Source organism: Gorilla gorilla, chromosome 8, assembly GCF_029281585.2.
Source record: "Gorilla gorilla gorilla isolate KB3781 chromosome 8, NHGRI_mGorGor1-v2.1_pri, whole genome shotgun sequence".
In the NCBI taxonomy this organism is placed as follows: domain Eukaryota; kingdom Metazoa; phylum Chordata; class Mammalia; order Primates; family Hominidae; genus Gorilla; species Gorilla gorilla.
The window spans coordinates 34,918,775-34,940,785 of NC_073232.2; the positions used below are offsets into that span (position 1 = coordinate 34,918,775).

The following is a 22,011-nucleotide window of genomic DNA, read 5'->3' on the forward strand; positions in this document are numbered from 1 at the left end:
TTTGTTCAGACATGCATTATTATCCCATTTTACAGCTGTGGACATTGACTTGTAGGTTTATACTAAAACTTAAAATAATGATCTGGTGACTTAAAGTTTTTTGGAGGCTCACTAACACCACCTTTTAAAGATGGAGATTTTTTTTAAAGGAAATTATAGCCTTTCTTTTGGTTCTAGCATTTATTTTAAGCAAGTACTTTTATCCTCATAATTATAAAGGGAGAAAATGAATAGTGGAGAACTGAATACAAATACAAAAGTATTTAAGTAGATTTTGTATTTCCTCTTTGCAAAACATTTTTTAAGCAAATTGAAGGGAACAAAACATTGGTTATGGCTCATTCAAAACAGAGCATACATATAACTGGACAAGGTCTGTTTTAAACTATACTGTTATTGGAAAGCTGGAAAGAATGTGTGTCCAGTTCATGTGGTCTGTAATTAAGCTAGACCAGATTTCTGTGACCAGTTAAGCTAGACCAATTCCTGTGTTTTAATGTTCTGTAAGAAAGGAGACACCCGAAACTTGTTTGGTGATTCAGACTAGTGTTTTACAGGGCAAATTTAATTTTTTGTAGGTTTCTTTGAACCAGGAGGGCTTTGTTTTATTATTTTCATAGTCATCCCAGGAGAATAATCTATAGAATAAATTAAAATCAGGCATATTGCATTTACGGGTGTAGTAACTGTGTATGGTCCTGCTGATATGTGACTGTGTATAAGAGACGTTCAAATCAGTCTGATAGAGGCTTGGGGAAAGCATCTAGGCAAAGATAACAGGTCCTGGGGCAGAAAAGGGTTTAACAATGTTGTAAGTCCCGTCAGAAGGCAATTGAGGCTGAAGTCACTGAGAGTGGTGAGAACTCAGGAAAGTCAGAAATGGCCAGATCATTCAGGGTCTGGAGAACTTGGTAAAGAATGTGGATTTTGTGGGGTTTTTAGCAGGAAAATAAGATGATCTGACTTCTATGTTGAGATCATCCTGGCTACTCTGTGGAGAGAGACAAAATTCTATAGCTGACCAGCTGAAACTCCAGTGTGTTTCTTCCATCATAGGCAGCAACTTCTTTTGAATCTGATGTAATCCTTATGTGATGCAGTGTAAGCAGCTTGACAGAAGTGGGTCCATAAAGGGAAGGATCTGTGAATAGTATTCTACAGAATATACATGATGAATGTGTATAAAAGCGAGACTCGTGATATTCAAATATTGCTTGGTTTTGAGTAAAGCCATCTGCTGCCTTCTTAGCATGTTCTATATCAATGAGGCAATTTATATTTTCATTAAAAAGTCCTGCTTTCTGCATGTATTTTGGAAAGTTAATGATTAAATTTATTGATATTTGCATTATATTAGAAAAGAAAACGTGCCTGTGTTCACTTATGAAGCAGTTATTACTAAGGTGGGTTTCTAGCCTCTTCCACCAATAGATTTGGTCATTACATATGAAGTATTATGAGATACAGAACTTGGAGAGAATGATTTTTTTGTTTAACTTATGTACTCTCCTTAGAGGTTATATGAGTAAAGAATTAAGTGTTTGGAGTTAAAATATGAAGGCTCATGAATGCAGTCATTTCAAGAAAAATAGCTTTTATCTTTCTATTTTTCCTTCTGTAATATTTCTAGGAAATTGTCCATCTGATCTGGTTTTAGATTTATTAATATAAAATTATCTTTTTAGTCTCTGCTCTAATTTGTTAGTCTTTTCATCCTTAATGTTGCACATCTCTACCTTCTTTCTTGCTAGTTTTTTCTTGATCAATCTTGACAAGGATCTCCCTATTTAAAAAAAATTATCTTTAAAGAACTATTACATTTATGAATCCCCTAATCTTTTTTTTCTGTAATGTTTTTCTTTAATTTATACCCTTCTCTTTTTCTACTGTCATTGGTTTTATATAATTTTAGCTTTTCTTCCTTTCTAATGTAAAATTTGAGGCTATATATTTTCCTCTGTGCACTACTTTAGTTTCTGGTCATACATTTTGTTGAGTAAATTTTTCATTATTATTCAGTTCTAAGTCTATTTTAAAATGTTCATTATGTTTACTCTTTGACTTTTAAATTGTTTAGTGCCTTTTTAAGGTATGCAATTGCATAGTTTTTTTTTTAACAATGTAGCTTGCAGTAGTTAATTTCTTACTTAATTGCATTGCAATCATATGTGCTCGGAGAGCGTATCTATTCTTTTTTTGTATGTAGGATTTCATATGTATTCTGGCATATCCATTAAATTCTCCTTGTTAATTATGTTGTTCAAATTTTATTTATCCTTACAAACATTTTTTTGTTTAGTTAATCAAAAAATTACTGAGAAGGTATGTTAAAATCTCCCATTAAAATTGTGAATTTATTTCTTTATTTCTTTCAGCCTTTATTTGACATGTTTTGGGGTTCTGTTTTGAGTTTTTATATTTTCTTGATGAATTAAGTTTTTGATTACTATGTAGTGGCCATCATGCCTCTAATAAATATTTTTGCTTTAAAATATATTTTGCCTGATATTGAGCTAGCCACATCACTTTCTTTTATTGAGGGTTACATGGTACCATTATTGTACTTCCATTCTTTTCTCTCTGTTTAGGTTTTAGGTGGATGTCTTTCAAACAGCCCGTAGCTACCAATTTCTGTCTTTTCACTGGTGAGTGTAGTCCAGTTATAATTATTGTGGTTACTGGTATATTATAATGATTTCCACTTGTTATTTTATGCTGTCTATTTCTACTGCTTTTTCTATGTTTCCTTTATTCTCCTTTCTTGAATTTTTTAATTGAATGACTTTTGTTAAGTCAGGTTTTTTTTTTTCTGCTAATATTTTGGAGACTATACATGGTAATTTGAGATTCTACTGTTACAAGTATTTGACATGTATATTTTTCTTTTAAAGTCTAAAGTTATTTCTAACTGCTTCCTGAACTATATGAGGAACTTAGAACATTTTAAATCCTATCACATTTCCACTTTTGATTATTACTGTTCAATCTTGTCCAACATAGCCCATTATTGTATCCTACAATTAGTGTTAGTTTCGATATAACATACAGTTTCTTTGCTGTTTTTGGTAATTTAGACCTTTCTTGCGGGATCATTGTCATTCTTGAAACATATCCTGTAGAAGTGCTCTTTCTCAGGGGTCAGTGGTGTTAAACTTTTTTTTCTGAAAAATGCCTTCATTTTGCCTTTCATCTTGAAAGATACTTTTATGGGTACTTTTGTTAATTTCAGATTAACAATTATTTTCTTTCAGTGTTTTGAATATATTATGCTACTGTCTTCTTTTGAAAAACCAGCAATCATTCCAATTATTTTCCTCTGTATGTAATAACTCTTTTCTATCTGGTTGACTTTAAGAGCTTCTTACTGTCATTGATGATGCTGTGTAGTTTCATTGTGGTATATATAAGTGTGGATTTCTTTTTATTTATCTTATTTGAATTTTCCTGAATTGGAGTGTTCTACCTTTCAACTATTTTGGAAACTTCTCAGTCATTATTGATTGCCTTTTCTCCATTCTCTTATTTTCTTCTCAAATTCTGATTAGATTTGTATTAGGCTGAATCAATCAAGAAAACAGTTAATGCCACATAGTTCAACAGAAGGAATTTAATATGGAGAATTAGTGACAAATGTTTGTCATATCTGAAAGCCAAATAGGGGATAGTGAGGCAATTTAAAAGTTAACAGTAGCAAAAGACTGTTGTCACTTCTCAGGCTGCAGGAGGTAGTCTTAGCAGAACCCAGAATCCGAGGCTATCTAGAACCCTGACGGTTTCTGTCCCACAGGGACAGGGACCATAGAGAGCCACAGCAACTGATGGAGACATCACCATAGAAAGCAAAGAAAGCAGAGGAAAAATATTTTGATTTCTCCCTTCTCTCTACTTGGGACTCACTGGCAGAATTTCTCAGGGCAGGAAGCCAGCTGGACAAGGAGTGTAGGAAATACGGTTTTGAGATGTCGGTCCCCAAGATTCAGGAGATGGATAATCATGCATGGATCTGAGAGCAACCTGGTCATCCCATTCTCCTCTCTATATCTTTTAACTTGTTTTTCACATTTTTCTATTATTTTGACCCGCTGTATTACATTCTGGGTAATTATATTGCTGTGGTAAAACATACATTACATAAAATTTACCTTTTAAACTATTTTTAAATGTGCAGTTGAGTGGTATTAAGTACAGTCATATTGTTGCCCAACCATTAACACCATCCATCTCCAGAAATTTTTTATTTTCCCAAACTGAAACTCTGGATTCAACAAAATTCCTGTTCTCTCTTACCCCAGCTGCTAGCAACCACAATTCTACTTCTTGTCTTTGAATTTGACTATTCTAAACACCTCATATGAGTGGAATCATATAATGTTTCCCTTTGCGACTGGCTTATTTTTCTCAACATAACGTCTTCTAGGCTCATCCATCTCATACGTGTTGTAGAATGTGTCAAGTTTCCTTTCTTTTTAAGGCTGAATAATATTTCTTTTCTTTTCTTTTCTTTCTTACTTTCTTTTTTTCTTTCTTTCTTTTTTTTTTTTTTTTAGATGGAGTCTCTCTCTGTCGCACAGGCTGTAATGCAGTGGCATGAGTTCAGGTCACTGCAATCTCTGCCTCCTGGGTTCAAGTGATGCCTCTGCCTCAGCCTCCCAAGTACCTGGGACTACAGGCATATGCCATCACACCTGGCTGATTTTTATATTTTTGTTAGAGATGGGGTTTCGCCATGTTGGCCAGGCCGGTCTTGAACTCCCGACCTCAAGTGATCTGCCTGCCTCAGCCTCCAAAAGTACTGGGATTACAGGCATGAGCCACCGCGTCCACCCAATTAATAATCTGTAGGTGTATACAGCATTTTGTTATCCATCTGTCAGTGGACATGTAGGTTGTTTCTGTCTTTGGCTATTGTGAATAATACTGCCATTAACGTGGGTGTACAAATATCTCTTTGAGCCTTTGATTGAATTCTTTGGCTTATATTCAAGAGGTAAAATTTTTATCCTATGGTAAGTCTATATTTACTTTTGTGAAGAACTGCTGTACTATTTTCCTCAGCAGCTGCAATATATTCCTGCTAGCAATGCGCAAGAGTTCCAATTTCTCTACAACGTTAGCAACACTGAAATCGCTTTCTGGGTTTCTTCTTTCTAAATAATAACTTCTAATGAGCATGAAGTGGTATTGCAATGTGACTTTTTGATTTGCATTTTCCTAATTATTAGGATGTTGTACATCATTTCATATGCTCATTGACCATTTGTATATATTATTTGGAGAAACTTCTAGTCAAATCCTTTGCTCATTTTTTAATTGGGTTGTTTTTTTTTTTAGTTGTAGAGTTATTTATATATTCTGTATGTTAACCCTTTATCAGATATATGATTTGCAAGTGTTTTTTCTCATTGTGAAGATTGTCTTTTCACTCTGTTGTTGATGTTTTGTACATCTCTTGATAGCCAAAAGTTTTGGTTCTTACCAAGTCCAATTTATGTATTTTTTCTCTTCTGCTTGTGCTTTTGGTGTCATATCCAAGAAATCATTGCCAAATCCATTTTCATGAAGCTTTTCCCTTATGTTTTCTTCTAAGTGTTTTATTATTTTAGCTCATATGTTTAAGTCTTTGATCTATTTTGAGTTAATTTTTATATATGATCTAACAGTAATGTTCTTTTGCATGTGGATATCTAGTTTTTCCACCACCACTTGTTAACAAGACCGTTTTTTCCCTATTGTTGGCAATCATTTGACTATATTTCTGGGCTATTTCACTCTATTTGTCTATGTGTACCAGTACCACAATGATTTGATTACTGTAGCATTGTAGTAAGTTTTGAAATCAGGAAGTATAAAACCTCCAACTTTGTTCTTCTTTACAAGATTACTGGAGATCCTTTGAGATTCCATAAGAGTTTTAGGATGTATTTATTTCTATTTCTGCAAAAAACATCATTGGGATTTTGCTAACAATTGCATTGAATTTATAGATCACTTTGGGAAATATTGACATTTAACCAATATTAAATCTTCCAATCCATAAACACAGATATCTTTCCATTTATTTGTGTGTTCTTTAATTTCTTTCAGCAGTGTTTGTACTTTTCAATACACAAGTCTTTCATCTCCTTGGTTAAGTTTATTCCTAAGTATTTTATTCTTTTTGATTCTATTGTAGATGAAATTGTTTTCCTAATTTCTTCTTCTGGTTGTTCATTGTTAGTGTACAGAAAAACAACAGATTTTTGCATGTTGATTTTGTATCCTGCAGCTTTGCTGAATTCATTAATTAGTTCTAACATTTGTGTGTGTGTGTGTGTGTGTGTGTGTGTGTGTGTGTGTGTGATTCTTTAGGATTTGGTACATATAAGATCAAATAGTCTGTGAACAGAGATAATTTCAATTCTTTCTTTCCAGTCTGAATGCTTTTATTTATGTTTCTTGCCTGATTGCTCTGACTGGGATTTCCAGTACTATGTTGAATAGAAATGGTAAAAGTGGACATTTTTGTCTTGTTACTGATCTTAGGAAAGAAGCTTTTAGTCTTGCACCATTGAATATAATGTTAGCTACAGGCTTTTTATAAATGGTTATTATGTCAAGGTAGTTTTTTTCTATTCTTAGTTTGTTGAGTATTTTTATTTTGAAAGGGTGTTGCATTTTGTCAAATGCTTTTGCTGCATCAACTTAAATGATCACGTGTTTTTTCCCCTTTCTTCTGTTAATATGGCATATTACATTGATTGATTTTCATATGTTGAATCATTTTTGTATTCCAGAAATAAATCACCATTGGTCATGGTGTATGATCCTTTTAATATGCTGTCGAAGTTAGTTTGCCTGTATTTTGTTGAGGATTTTTGCATCAATCTTCACAGAGATATTCATCTCCAGTTTTATTCTCTTGTAGTGCCATTGTCTGGTTTTGGTGTCAGGATAATGCTGGCCTCATAGTATGAGTTAGGAAGTGTTCCCTCTTTTTAATATTTTTGGAAGGGTTTGAGAAGGATTGTCGTTAATTATTCTTTAAATGTTTGGTAGAATTCACCAGTGAAGTGATCTGGTCCTGAGATTTTGTTGTTATTGTGGTAGAGAAGTTTTTGATTACTAATTCAATCTCTTTTATAAGTGATACCTCTATTCAGATTTTCTACTTCATCATGATTCAGTCTTGGTGAATTGTGTGTTTCTAGGAATTCGTCCGTTTCATCTAGTTTATCCAATTTGTTGGCATACAAATGTTAACAGTACTCTCTTATAATCATTTTTAATTCTCTGTAATTGGTAATAATTTTCCCTCTTTGATTTCTTGCTTTAGTTATTTATGTCCTCTCTCCTAGTAAATCTGCTTAAAGGTTTTAAAGGTTTCGAAGAATCAACTCATGGTTTTGTTGATTTTTCTCTACATTTTTGTTCTCTATTTGATTTATCTCTGCTGCATCTTCATTATTTCCTACTTTTTTTGTCACCTTTAGGTTCAGTTTGCTCCTCTTATTCTTGTTCCTTAAAGTGTAAAGTTACGTCTTTGATTTCATATTTTTCTTCCTTTTTAAATTTAAGCTTTTAGAGCAACAAATTTATCTCTTAGCAGCACTTTCGCTGGATTCTGTAAGTTTTGCTATGTTGTATTTTTATTTTCATTTGATTCAAGATATTTTCAGTTTTCTCTTGTAATTTCTTCTATAACTTATTGGTTGTTTAATAGTGTACTGCTTAATTTCTACATATTTGTGGATTTTCCAGTCTTCTAGTTTCATTACATTTTGATCATAAAGGATATTTAGCATGTTTTCAGTCCTTTTAAATTCATTAAGGCTTGTAATGCAGTCAAACACATAGTCTATCCTGAAGAATGTTCCTGTGCACTTGAGAAAAATGTGTATTCTGTCACTGTTAGGTGCAGCGTTCTGTATATGTCTGTTAGATCCAATTGGTCTATAGTGTTGATCGTGTCCTTTATTTCTGATTTTCTGTCTCATTGTTCTATCCATTACTGTGGATATTGAAATCTTCTACTATTATTGTAGAGCTGTCTGTTTTCCCCTTTAGTTCTGTCAATGTTTGTTCATATATTTTGGAGCTCTAAATTTTGGTACATATATGTGTATAATTGTTATGTCTACTTGGCAAATTGACCGTTTTATCATTTTCCCATTTTCTTCTTTGTCTCTTGTAAAAGTTTATGGCTTGAAGTCTTTTGTAGATAGTATATAGTTGCATCAGATGTGTTTCTTTATAAAATTCCTTCTGCCAATCTGTTTTTTGATTGGAGAGTTTAATCCATTTACATTTAAAACACCAATAGAGAAGAACTTACCATTATCAGTTTTTGGTTGTTTTTCGATGTTATAACGTTTTTGTTACTCATTTCCTCTAATACTATCTCCCTTGTATTTAGTGTATATTTTGTAATGACATGTTTTGATTCTTATTTTCTTTGTGGTTACCATGGGGATTATACATAACATCCTGAAATTATAGCAACTTATTTTAAACTGATACCAACTTAACTTGATTGCTTATAAAAATTCTACTGCTTTACAGCCCTGCCCCCACACTTTATGTTATTGATGTCACAAATTACATTTTATATAGTGTATCCCCACTTAACATAGATTTATAAGTATTTTTATGTATTTGTGTTTGAAATTCAAGATAAAAAAGTGGCATTAACTAAAATTACAATACTACTGGGTTTTATAATTTTCCCTGTAATTACTTTTACTGGAGAACTTTACATTTTCATGAGACTTCAAGATATTGTCTAGCATCCATTCATTTCAACCTAAAGGGCTTCATTTAGCATTTCTTGTAGGGCAGATGGAGTGGTAATGAACTCCATCCATTTTTGTTTATCTGGGAACAAAAATTAATTTTTTTTTCTCATTTTTGAAGGATAGTTTTCCAGATACAGAATTCTCAGTTGACAGGTTTTTATCTTTCAGCACTTTAAATATATTATCCCTCTGCCTTCTAGCTTGCCAGATTTCTGCTGAGAAATTCACTGATAATCTTGAGAGTCTCTTGTATGTGATAAATTGCTTTTCTCTTGCTGCTGTTAAGTTTCCCCCTTTTTTTTTTTTTTGCCTTTGTCTTTTCACAGCTTGATTATAATGTCTTGGCATGGGTTTCTTTAGATTTGCCTTGCAGGCCAGGTGTGGTGGCTCACACCTGTAATCCCAGCACTGTGGGAGGCCGAGGCGGGTGGATCACGAGGTCAGGAGATCAAGACCATCCTGGCTAACATGGTGAAACCCCATCTCTACTAAAAATACAAAAAAATTAGCCTGGCATGGTAGCGGGCACCTGTAATCCCAGCTACACGGGAGGCTGAGGCAGGAGAATGGCATGATCCTGGGAGGTGGAGCTTGCAGTGAGCCAAGATCACACCACTGCACTCTGGCCTGGGTGACAGAGTGAGACTCCATCTCAAAAAAAAAAAAAAAAAAAGATTTGCCTTGCAATTCAGTGAGCCTCTTGGATTTCTAGATGCATGTCTTTCCTTAAATTTGTGAGGTTTTTGGCCATTATTTCTTCAAATAAGCTCTCTTCCCCTTTCTGTTTCTCTTTTCCATCTTGAACTCTCATAATGTACATATTGGTCTTGTTGGTGGCGTTCTATATATCCCTTAGGCTCTGTTGATATTCCTTCGTTCTTTTTTCTTTTTGCCCTTCAGATGATAATTACAAGAAACTTGTCTTCAAGTTCACTGACATTTTCTTCTGCCTATTCAAGTCTGCTCTTGAACTCCTTTAGTAAGATTTTCAATTCAGTTATTTTATTTTTTATATCCAGAATTTCCATTTGGTTCTGTTTAATAAATTTATCTGATTTTGTACAGTCTGTCTTATTATAGATACTTTCACATGTTCCCTCTATCTCTATTCTCTGAAAAAAATTGCATAAGATGGTATTATTTCTTTTCTTTTTCTTTTCTTTCTTTTTTTTTTTTTTTGAGACAGAGTTTTGCTCTTGATACCCAGGCTGGAGTGCAATGGCATGACCTTGGCTCACTGCAACCTCTGCCTCCTGGGTTCAAGCGATTCTCCTGCCTCAGCCTGTTGAGTAGCTGGGATTACAGGGATGCACCACCATGCCCGGCTTATTTTGTATTTTTAGTAGAGACAGGGTTTCTCCATGTTGGTCAGGCTGGTCTCGAACTCCCGACCTCAGGTGATCCACCCACCTCTACCTCCCAAAGTGTTGGGATTACAGGCGTGAGCCACTGCGCCTGGCAAAGATGGTATTATTTCTTTGCAAAATATTTGATAAAATGGATTGTTGAAATCATTTGAAATTTTTCTATGTACTCTTTTATATTCATTTCTATTTAATATTCACCAAATATTTGTGGACTATCTACTATGTGTCAGGCATGGTTTTAAAGTCTTTGAAGTACATCAGTGAAAAAACAGGACAAACATTTCAGGCCTCAAGGGGCTTACATTCTGGTAGTGGAGAAAACAAAACATAATTATAGGAAATTATGTAGAGTGTTAGGAAGTGATAAGTGTTATCAAAATAGAACAGGGTAAGTGAGACAAGGAGTTGGGAGGCAAGATGGGATGCAGGAAGTCAGACTGGGATTGTAAGTAAGATGATCAGGGTGGGACTTATTGGGGAGGTGATGGCTGATGTAAGACTTGAAGGAAGTGAGGGTGTGAACCATGTCAATATCTGGAGAAAGAGCATTCTAGGCGGAGGGAACACAGATAACCCAATGGGAAACCAGCCCTGCTATGTTTTAGAATGAGCATGAAGCCAGTTTGGTTTTTTATTAAAGAAGAATTAGGTGCATGTTTACAAAAACAAGCAGAATAATTGTTGAGATGAATCTGAAGATCCTGAAGATACGTTTTTCATTGTATTATGATCAATTTTTCTATCTTAAAAAAAACCAAAAGCTCAATATATAATAAATCTATTCAAAAAGATGAGTATTCATTTCAAAAATGTAGCTTTGCTAGTACCTTTTCAGAATTATGGTAAATACACATATCAAAATATGTTAAATATATGTTGAAAATAATTATTTGGCTTACATGATCATATAACTAAGAACTTATTTATATGTTTTAATTTTATAGGCTAGAGAATTACTTTTCATTCTTTGCATGCTAAAGGATTAGGGAAAATATATGAACATTCATTTTTATGTCAAATGCAATTTACCATAGTTATTAAGTAATTAGTTGTTTACTAGCTGTGACATTCTATTTCATTCTTAAAGAATAAACAGCTTTGTATAGAAAAAGTGTAGTTTAGCAGTCAGGAGACTTGATTCTAGCCTAATTCTTGAAATTATTTAATGTATTATTTTGAAGCAGTCATTTTAAATGGCTTCATTTTACCTATGTGTTGGGAGTTTTGTTCATTTGCTTTATATGGAACATGACTAGGTGTATTCTGTTTCCAAAATGCCTCTTTTTTGTCATTTTGTGATTTTTTAAATAATGTTTTACACTATATTGATACACTGCTTTAAATATTTGTCTGATTGAGAACCGTTAAAGAAAAAATTGCATTTTAAACAAATTCCTGCTTATTTTTAGTGTCCAGCTCAAATCTTTTCCTGACCACTTCAGAATTTTTTCTGAATCTTTTCCTGATCAGTTCAGAATAAACTGCTTTTCACCTGGGCTATTATAGCACTTTATGCATATTCTTATTATTTATCACTTTTTATAATATGTTATAGTTACATGTTTATTAATCTATCCATGAGTTTTCTATCTTTGTATTTCCAAAACTCATAAAAATACTTTGCACATATTTGTTGTTCAGTCAATTTTTCATTGAATTCTTATGTCTGTGTATTGAAAAACCAACAGTTAACTCCTGAGAGTTAATATATCAGAAACGAAGACTGTGTTCAATAACATTACTGCTTGAAAGGCAGTATTCCATGTAATGAATGTTTCTCTTGGTTGACAACTCCTATTTCAGACCTTTAACAAGATTTAATTTGGTTTTTTGGTCTAACGTTTATGTTATAGAGATGGCATAAATGCTTATTTGCATGACTCAAGTAGATGTAAGAAGTAGTGATTTTGTCACTGATTATGAAATTGTTAAAGAGGATGATTATTACTGATTACCTCTTTGCATTTTGGATCAAAGACATGAATTTCAGAAGGATTAAGTGTTCTAAGAACTATTCAGAAGTGTGTTTTTATATAGTAATACAATTTTTAGCATGCATTCATAGCCATTTACTTGATAATGTGCCCGTAAGTATAATGAATCAGAATATGCTCTTTATTGTGTTTTGGATTTTCATGTTCTTTTCAGTTCTCCCTAAACCTTATTTCTCTTCCTAACTTAAAAAAAGTATTTTTTGAAGAACCCTATTCATTTATTTATTCAACAGCTATATATTTAACATTTACCATATTTTCTAGGTACAGAGTAAGGCCAAATCTATTATTAGATTTGAAAGTGAACAAAATAGATTAGGTCTCTGCTGTCAGAATTAACAATGAACAAATAAACATTTGCCCATTTAGTCAATATTTATTGATTGCCTACCATGTACTAGGCATTGTTTTGGGAATTGTGGATACAGTCATAAAATAACAAAGCCCATACCCTCATGTAGCTTACATTCTAATGAAAGAATAACAGGATAAGTGGAGAAGGCTAACTTCATAAAGGTTGGTCAGGGAGGGCCTTTCTAAGAAATTGACATTTGAACTGAGATCTACAGGACAAGAAGGAACCAAAGGAAAAGGCTATTTGAGGACAAACAGCAGTTACCCCGGCTAGCAATGAACTTACTATGTTTGATGCACATTGGTTTGTAGCTTTTGAGGTCAGAATATTAAGGATTTATTATTCCTTCCATTTTTTCAGTTAATTATGAAGTACAGGCATCACTTGTAAAATTTGGTAGGAGAAGGTAAACAGCAAAGAGGGAACAATTTGTAGAGAGACAAATTTGAGGAAAGATATCACTTTGAAATAGTAATTCCAGAGAACAGGGAATATACAAACAACAGAAGTGCAGTAGGGTTGCTGGGCAGAGTTGAGAGTTTACTTGTCAATGTGTTATCCTGAATTTTAAGTGAAACTAGTCAACATGGTTGTATGATTTTCTCAGTTATGGGCACAGATGCGAAGAAGATGTAGTATTTAACCAGAGTTGTTTTCACCCTCCAGGAGAATATGATGGAAAAAGGGAGGAACAAGAGTGTTTAGGGCCTTTGTAAAGACGTCACAATAATACAAGGCTTAGAGTCTATCCTGAGGAAGGAGAAATGAGTAGGGAGTGAAAAATTAAGAGGGTTGATGGGCTTAAAGAAAGTTGAAGATCCAGTGGATTGGTGATGTGAATAAAGGTGAAAGTTGTGAGTGTGGCCAGACAAGTGCATTTCATGGGCTAAAGTGGAATATTAATATATATTGAAAAGAGTGTGGTTTGTATAGATAATTGAAATAATGTGAGGGCTACCAGAAGTGCTAAGAACACTTTCCTTTCTTTTATTATTCTCACCCTTTTTTGTAGTTTTATAGAAATGATATAATATAGGGAGAATATAGAAAAGAGCATTACTTGGAAGAAAACATAAAATGTCCTTTATAAAGTCACTTGATCTCATTGACCTATTCTTTTAATTAATTGACAAATCAATTAATTATTTCAGCAGTGTGCCAGGTATTGGACATACAGTAATGATATCAGATACATAAATGATATCTGATTTATAATCACAATAACGGTACCAGTGGTGATATAGGATAGTGATATTATTGATAATATTGATAATGATATCAATAAATGGCCTCATTGGCCATATTCTTTAATTAATTAATCAATCAATCATTTCAGCCCTGTGCAGTTGCTGGGCATACAGTAATGATGTCAGATAACAGCAGTGCAGAGTGCTGCTGGAGTACCGAGGTGGTGCATGCAACCCAGATGGGGTGGAGAGTAGTCACACTTGTATGAAGTGGTCTCTAAGCTGAGGTCTGAAAGATTAGTAGGTTTTGCAATTTAGCAAAGAAGCCACAGGCAGAGGGGGTCAGGAATAGTGTATATTAAGGTCCTCAAGAAAGAAATGCCTGGAGGTATAAATAGCTGAATCATAGTATATGAGAGAAGAGGCTGGAACATTAAGCAAAGGCCATATTTTAAAGAATTTGGTAGGTTATGTTAAGGAAATTTCATCCTAAAAGCCATGTTAGAGGACCCATTATTGAGTTTTGCATAGAGAAGTGACATAAAACGTGATCACTTATAAAATGCAAGATCTGCTTAAATGAGGAAGTTGAATTTTATCTTCTCTAAGGTTCATTCTAAAATTATTTGATTTGTTGTGATACGTGAGTATAAAGAAGAAAATCAAAATTATATAAATATGCCTCTTATTTTAATCTAAAAAGAATTAACAGCAATTAATAAGAGACTAGATTGGACATAGAAATAAAGCCCTGCTTACAAAGCATTATTAAATTCATATTAATGTTTGCAAATGAGAATTGAAATTCAAATTTCCTGTGACTCTGAAATATGTTTGGTTGCTGTTGAATATTTTCTATCATATCAGTGAAAATATTTGCTAATTTCCCATGGGTTTGTGTGTGCCATTTGATATCCTCAATCAAATGTAGATGAAACTGTACTTCTTATCTCCAGGTATTTAAACCTTTGAGATGTTTCCATTAATTGGAAAAACAATCATCTTTGATAACTTTCCTGATCCTTCTGATACATGGGAAATCACTGAGACAATTGGCAAAGGAACTTATGGGAAAGTTTTTAAAGTATTGAATAAGAAAAATGGCCAAAAAGCAGCAGTCAAAATTCTTGATCCAATTCACGTAAGTCATATTTTTTCCTTCTAATTAGCTTTATTTTTATCTGTATGAAACACTTAAAAAGACTGTATTTTATCTTGATTTATTCATCACAATAGCAGTCTAAAACAGGTTACAATTTGAAGATAAATGTAAAAGAGAAGTCTACTTATTTGCTTTTCCGAATTTCTGTGCTTAATATATGTAATAAGGCACAAAGAGTACTTGATGAATAAATGCATAAGCACGCAAAAATGCAGCTCTCAACCGACAATATTATTGAAGTTGACTGAATGTTATTTTAGACGTGAAAAATTGTAAAGATACAAACTCAGGGGTCTAGAAGTAATCCTGAAATGGCATCTTAACCATATCTTCTTTTCGTCCTGTGTTTATTTAGGCTTCAGGAGGTATTTCTCTTAGGCCAAACTAAAGAAGACTTTTTAAAATTAAATTTATTTCAGAGAAAGAAAATTAATTTTCAGGTTTGCTTAAATGTTTCCAAAGCAGACATGGTGTGGATTTATAATCAGGGCAAAGTTCCTTATTGTGAAGAATTAAATTTCATGTTCAGCTCTGCTAGTCTCTGCTTACAGGAGGCCACAATGGGGGCCCCATTTGCTTTTTTTCTTTTTTTTTTAAAGTAGCCGTTGTGATAAGCGAAACTGCCAAACCTTTTCTCTGTTGTTAAGAGCATGAGACTACTGAGATTCTATCTTCTGGTAATGAGAGCTGGCAGTTTCAGAATATCTTCAGGTTGCTGGGAGACACCTTTCTCTCCCATAGCACATGGGAGAGCCAGAATGAGCTCAGTAATCAGATGCTCCCCAAACATCTATTGAAAGCAACTGCTCCAATTAACAGACTCTTGCACGCATGATGGGAGCATGGCATGATGAAAATGATGTAATGTGTATAGAGAGGACATCAGAGTGCTAGGTCCTTGTTACACTCATCTACTAACTGTGAGATGCTGCAAAAGGTCTCTGAGTCTCCATTTGTTCGTCTTAGGGTTGCTGTTTCTTTTTTTATTTTTATTTTTGATAGTTTATTTCTGCTAAACCCATTATAACTACACTCTTCCATATTATTTTGAGCAGAGGAGAAAGGTAGGGGAGGTTTATTTTAAAGCAATAAATTAAATACACTGGAGGAAAAAAAATGAGACTCAGTATGCCCAGGCTTAACTGTTGCTGAATGTCTTCACATTCTCTTGGAAACTTCTAAGCATTTAAACTGAAGGAACAGAGGTACAAGTTAATTCCTACCAAAGTGACTATACCTCTCTTTCCTGTAGCCTTTGCATTAGGGATTCAGGTGTGTGGCAGCAAGAGAAAGAAATTCAGCCCAATCCCATTGTCTGGCCCCATAGTGTATCTCTTTCTCTTCCTTCTTAATGGAGAACAAATGGCTTATAATCCATGTAACCACTATTCTTTCATAATTTACTCACATATGGTATACCTACAAACCTTATAAGTCCCCCCTATTTAGTACAATTTAATGAAATATTGATTTCATAACTATTATACTTAATTTATCCTTTTGCTTTCATTCTTGTCACAGTACATATATATTTTTCTAAGAATTATTTATTTACTCTTCATCATGTCACAAGTCAAATAAAAAAGGTTTATAACCAAGAGATTATAATCTTAAATAAATTTAAATGCATCCAAACATCTTGCAAAGATTTGCTTATTTTAAATTAAAGGAGTCTTACTCTTACATATTTTTAATCAGTCATTTTCTTTTCAAGAGAGGAGTTGAATGAGTAAGATGAGAAGGTAGCAGGCTTGGAGTCTATATCTGGATTTTACACTAACCAGCTCTGACTTCAACTTCTCAGGGCTTAACTTTATGCCTTTAAAATTAGAGCTCAGATTTAAATTTCTACCTCTATGATTCCATGATTCTATAATAAAACAACGTAGGCATTAAATGTCACTGTAAAAGCAGTATTAATAAGGCTTTCTCTTGTTACTATGAATTGTTTCATATATATGCGATTTTCTAGAAATATGTCTAAGTGGCTGTCTTTCATTCTGATTGATAAGATAGCAACCTGTTCTTTGGTGAATGGACCTTTAGATCACTAAAGGTTTTGTGCAATCTTTTATAACTTAACTCTATTTGAGTTTTTTGGAAAAGTGGGAATTTATTGTTTGTATGACTGATTTTTGGATAGCTTCTAAATATCCTATTTTCCAAAGAAACAAAATGAACCAGATTTCCAGTCCTAAAATTTATTATTTCAGGTCAATGGCTTTGCCCTTGTAACAAAGTTAATAATACAAAAAAGCAAAATCATCTGGAGTAGCTCTCCATAGATGTTTACTTATAATTGCAAATAAAAATAACATTTTATTTATCCATTTTAAAATTTGATGAAATTAATATAACTTGAGATTCACTTGATTAGCATGAAAATCACAATCTCTCCCCTTAAATTATGTAATGAGAAATTACAATACATAATACTAAGCACAGTAAAAACTATTATGACCTTGACATAATGAAATTCTGTATTTGGCATTCTATAATCTGTTTCTTTGACATTACTCATGGTTTTCTCACAGTTCTATTCTTATGACTTTTTGAAACTAGGATATTGACGAAGAGATTGAAGCAGAATATAACATCTTAAAAGCACTTTCTGACCACCCTAATGTGGTCAGATTCTATGGGATATACTTTAAGAAGGATAAAGTAAGTGGAGACAAGCTGTGGTTGGTTCTTGAGGTAAGTGTGTCAGCATCATTTGTATGGGTGGAAACTTACAGTGCGGTTCTGAAATGACTTGTTATACTATTTATGTAACATTGATATCATAAAAACAATTCTGATAAGTTCCTGACCAGCCATGAATGTCGTGCCTAGTTTTGGCCTTGCCATCTTAAGAAACATCAAAAAATTGAAGGAAAGCCACAAAGACTAGTAAATATTAAAAGGAAATGACTCCACAATAAAAGACCAAATAAACTGAGATTATTTTTCCCACAGAAAAATTAAAAGGGATTTCATTATATTTATTTATTCATCTGTATTTTGTTTCATTAACATGTGATAAGCCTCTGTGCCAGGTGCTAGGATATAAGAAAAAATTAATGTTAAGTTGAGGCTTCATTAGGCAAAAATAGTGAGCTATGATTTTCTTTTTCTGTCTTTATTGAATGCTAATGACTTGAGCTACAGAACCAGATATTTATATTTACAGGGAAGAAAACTTACTTAAAATGGTGTTGATACTGAGTTGCTAAAGGAAAGCTGTAGTGTCTGCCCTTTCCAATCCTGAGAGTAGTTTTTCTTACACTTAAGCAATCCTCTCTAAGGCAAGAGTACTAGCAGCTCCTGCACTAAGGTGACTGTCAGTCCCAGAATAATTCCATTTTTCTGATTTTCATTGAACATTATTCAAGTGTGGTAAACATTATTTCTAATAAAATCTATTAGAATTTTTTTAAATTGATTTTATCAAATTCAGAGACAGTAGATACCTTTGACAGCTATAACAGCATATATTTATTGTGTTCATCATTGTTTTATTAGCATTTGAGTATTTTATTTCTTTTTGAATGTTTCATTGCTTTTCCTGAAGTGGCATTGTCTTTGTTTGTGCTGCTATAACAAAAATCCACACACTAGGTAATTCATACAGAATAGAAACTTATTCCTCACAGTTTTGGAGGCTGGAAGTCCAAGATCCAGGAACCAGCAGGTTTACTTGTCTGGTGAGGCCTGTTCGCTTCCAAGATGGCACCTTGTTGCTACATGCTCTGGAGAGAAGAAACACTGTGTTCTCACATGGCAGAAGGCAGAAGGCAAGAGAGCCCAACACTGTGTGGAGCCTCTTTTTAATAAGGATCTTAAAACCGCATTCATGAGGAAGATGCCTTCATGGCCTAATTACCTCTTAAAGGTCCCACCTCTTAACAATATCACATTCACCATTAAGTTTCAACACATGAATTTTGGAGGGGACACAGCCAAAGTGTAATAGGCACAATAATCATATATAAATTATATTAAGACTTTATATTCATATTTTTCTATTATGGTTATTTTTTTTTTGAGATGGAGTCTTGCTTTGTTGCCCAGGCTGGAGTGCAGTGGCACAATCTCAACTCACTGCAACCGCCTCCTGAGTTCAAGTGATTCTCGAGCCTCAGCCTCACAAGTAGCTGGGATTACAGTCGCATGCCACCATGCCCAGCTAAATTTTTTTTTTTTTTTTTTTTTGTATTTTAGTAGAGACAGTGTTTCACTGTGTTGGCCAGGCTGGTCTCAAACTCCTGATCTCAAGTGATCCACCTATCTCGACCTCCCAAAGTGCTGGGATTACAGTTGTGAGATACTGTGCCTGGTCTCCATTATGGTTTTTAAATGATTCTACAAATAATAGATGATCATTGTAGAAAATATTTGATCCTATAAAAAAATTCTTAATATTTAACATATTTGCTTCATTTTTGTATGTTTTTTCTTTTTTTTTCCTTTTAAAAATTTTTAAGTACAGGAGTACCTTTGCAGGTTTGTTATATAGGTAAACTTGTGTCACAGGGGTTTGTTGTACAGATTATTTCATCACTAAGGTGTTAAGCCTAGTTCCCATTAGTTATTTTTCCTGATCCTCACCATCTTCCCACCCTCTACCATCAGGTGTCTGTTGTCCCTCTCTATGTGTCCATGTGTTCTCATAATTTAGCTCCACTTATAGGTGAGAACATGTGACATTGGTTTTCTCTTCCTGCATTAGTTTGCTAAGGATAATAGCCTCTGGCTCCAATCATGTTCCTGCAAAGGACATGATCTCAGTCTTTTTTATGGCTGCATAGTATTTCACAATGTATATGTACCACATTTTCTTTATTCAGTCTGCCACTGATGCGCATTGGTAAGGTTTGGCTGTGTCCCCACCCAAACCTCATCTTGAATTCCCATGTATTGCAGAAGGGACCCAGTGGGAGGTAACTGAATCATGGGGGCAGGTCTTTCCTATGATATTCTCATGATAGTGAATAAGTCTCATGAGATCTGATGGTTTTTTAAGGGGAAAATTTCCCTGCATAAGCTCTCTCCTTGCCTGCTGACATCCATGTAAGATGTGACTTGCTCCCCATTGCCTTCCACCATGATTGTGAGGCCTCCCCAGCCGTGTGGAACCATAAGTCCATTAAACCTTTCTTTTGTAAATTGTCCAGTCTCAGGTATGTCTTTATCAGCAGTGTGAAAATGGACTAATACAGGCATGTAGGTTGATTTCATGTTTTTGCTATTGTGAATAGTGTTGCAATGAACATACATGTGTCTGTGTCTTTGTGGTAGAACAATTTCTATTCCTTTGGGTATATACCCAGTAATGCAATAGATAGCTGGGTTTAATGGTAGTTCTGTTTTTAGTTCTTTGAGGAATCATCACACTGTTTTCCACAATGGCTAAACTAATTTACAATCTCACCAGCAGCATATAAGCATTCTCTTTTCTCTGAAACCTCACCAATATCTGTTATTTTTTGACTTTTTAAAAATAGCTATTCTGACTGGAGTGAGACGGTATCTCATTGTGTTTTGATTTTCATTTCTCTAATGATCAGTGAAGTTGAGCTTTTTTCATATGCTATTGGCTACATGTATATCTTCTTTTGAAAAGTATCTGTTCATTTTCTTTGCCCACTTTTAACGGGGTTTTTTGTTTTTTCCTTCTAAATATAAGTTCCTTACAGATGCTGGATATTAGACCTTTGTCAGATGCATTGTTTGTAAACATTTTCTCCTATTCTGTAGGCTGTCTGTTTACTCTGTTGATGGTTTCTTTTGCTATACAGAAGCTCTTTAGTTTAATAAGATTTCATTGGTCAAGTTTTGCTTTTGTTGGTATTGCTTTTGGAGTCTTCATCATGAAATCTTTGCTGGTTCCTATGTCCAGAATGGATGGTATTGCCTAGGTTGTCTTCCAAGGCTTTTATAGTTTTGGGTTTTACAGTTAAGTCTTTAACCCATCTTGAGTTGATATTTGTATATAGTGTAAGGAAGGGGTTCAGTTTCAATCTTCTGCATATGGCTAGCCAGTTATCCCAGCACCATTTATTGAATAGGGAATCCTTTCCCCATTGGTTGTTTTTGTCAGCTTTGTCAAAGTTCAGATAGTTTTAAGTGTGTAGACTTATTTCTGGGCTCTCTGTTCTGTTCCATTGGTCCATGTATCTGTTTTTGTAACAGTACCATGCTGTTTTGTTTACTGTAGCCCTGTAGTGTAGTTTGAAGTTGGGTAGTGTAATGCCTCCAGCTTTGTTTTTTCCTTAGGATTGCCTTGGCTATTCAGGTTCCTTTTTGGTTCCACATGAATTTTAAAATAGTTTTTTTCTAGTTCTGTGAAGAATGTCATTGGTAGTTTGATAAGAATAGAATTGAATTTATAGATTGCTTTGGGGAAGTATGGCCATTTAAATGACATTGATTCTTCCTATCCATGAGCATGGAATGTTTTTCCATTTGTTTGTGTCATATGATTTCTTTGAGCAATGTTTTGCGGTTTTCATTGTGGAGATCTTTCAACTCCCTGGTTAGCTGTATTCCTAGGTATTTTATTCATTTTGTGGCAATTTTAAATGGGATTGTTTTTTATCTGGCTTTCACCTCCCTGATTAGCTGTATTCCTAGGTATTTTATTCATTTTGTGGCAATTTAAGTGGTATTGTTTTTTATCTGGCTCTCAGTTTGACTGTTTTTGGCGTATAGGAATGCTAGTGATTTTTGTACATAGATTTTGTATCTTGAGATCTTGCTGAAGTTGTTTATCAGCTTAAGGAGTTTTGGGGCCAAGACCATGGAATTTTCTAGATATAGAATCATGTCATCTGCAAACAGGGATTGTTTGCCTTCCTGTCTTCCTATTTGGATGCCCTTTGTTTCTTTCTCTTGCCTGATTACTCTGGCTAGGACTTCCAATACTATGTTGAATACAAGTGTATATTTTTTGTATGTTTAAATTTGTTGACAACATTACTTATGAAATTATCCTATATTCTTAATGTAACTTCAGATAGTTTTAATCATTGTTATGTTTTTCAAAGTAAATACATTCACTTGAGTAATAAAAAACATAGTTTCAAAGGGTTGATGAGATAAAGCAATAAAAACATAGATCCAGTTTAGTGGTGCCACCTTCTCCTGAGCAGTCCACACTTTTGATTTGTTGTGATTGCTATACCTAGAAGTAT

The 22,011-nt window shown here is 33.9% G+C and overlaps 1 protein-coding gene across 2 annotated transcripts in view; it reads left to right on the forward strand.

Moving 5' to 3' along the window:
- Positions 1 to 22,011, forward strand: part of MYO3A (myosin IIIA) — a 282,515-nt gene that overhangs the window by 3,625 nt on the left and 256,879 nt on the right. Inside the window, exons 3-5 of one of the 2 annotated variants that reach the window (XM_055353315.2) lie at positions 2,589 to 2,645; positions 14,631 to 14,815; positions 17,399 to 17,533. In XM_055353315.2, the coding sequence (XP_055209290.1) occupies positions 14,648 to 14,815; positions 17,399 to 17,533 (303 nt within the window). In that variant the 5' untranslated portion in view covers positions 2,589 to 2,645; positions 14,631 to 14,647. The remainder of the gene's footprint in view (positions 1 to 2,588; positions 2,646 to 14,630; positions 14,816 to 17,398; positions 17,534 to 22,011) is intronic. The other variant, XM_019034337.4, reaches the window with a different exon arrangement.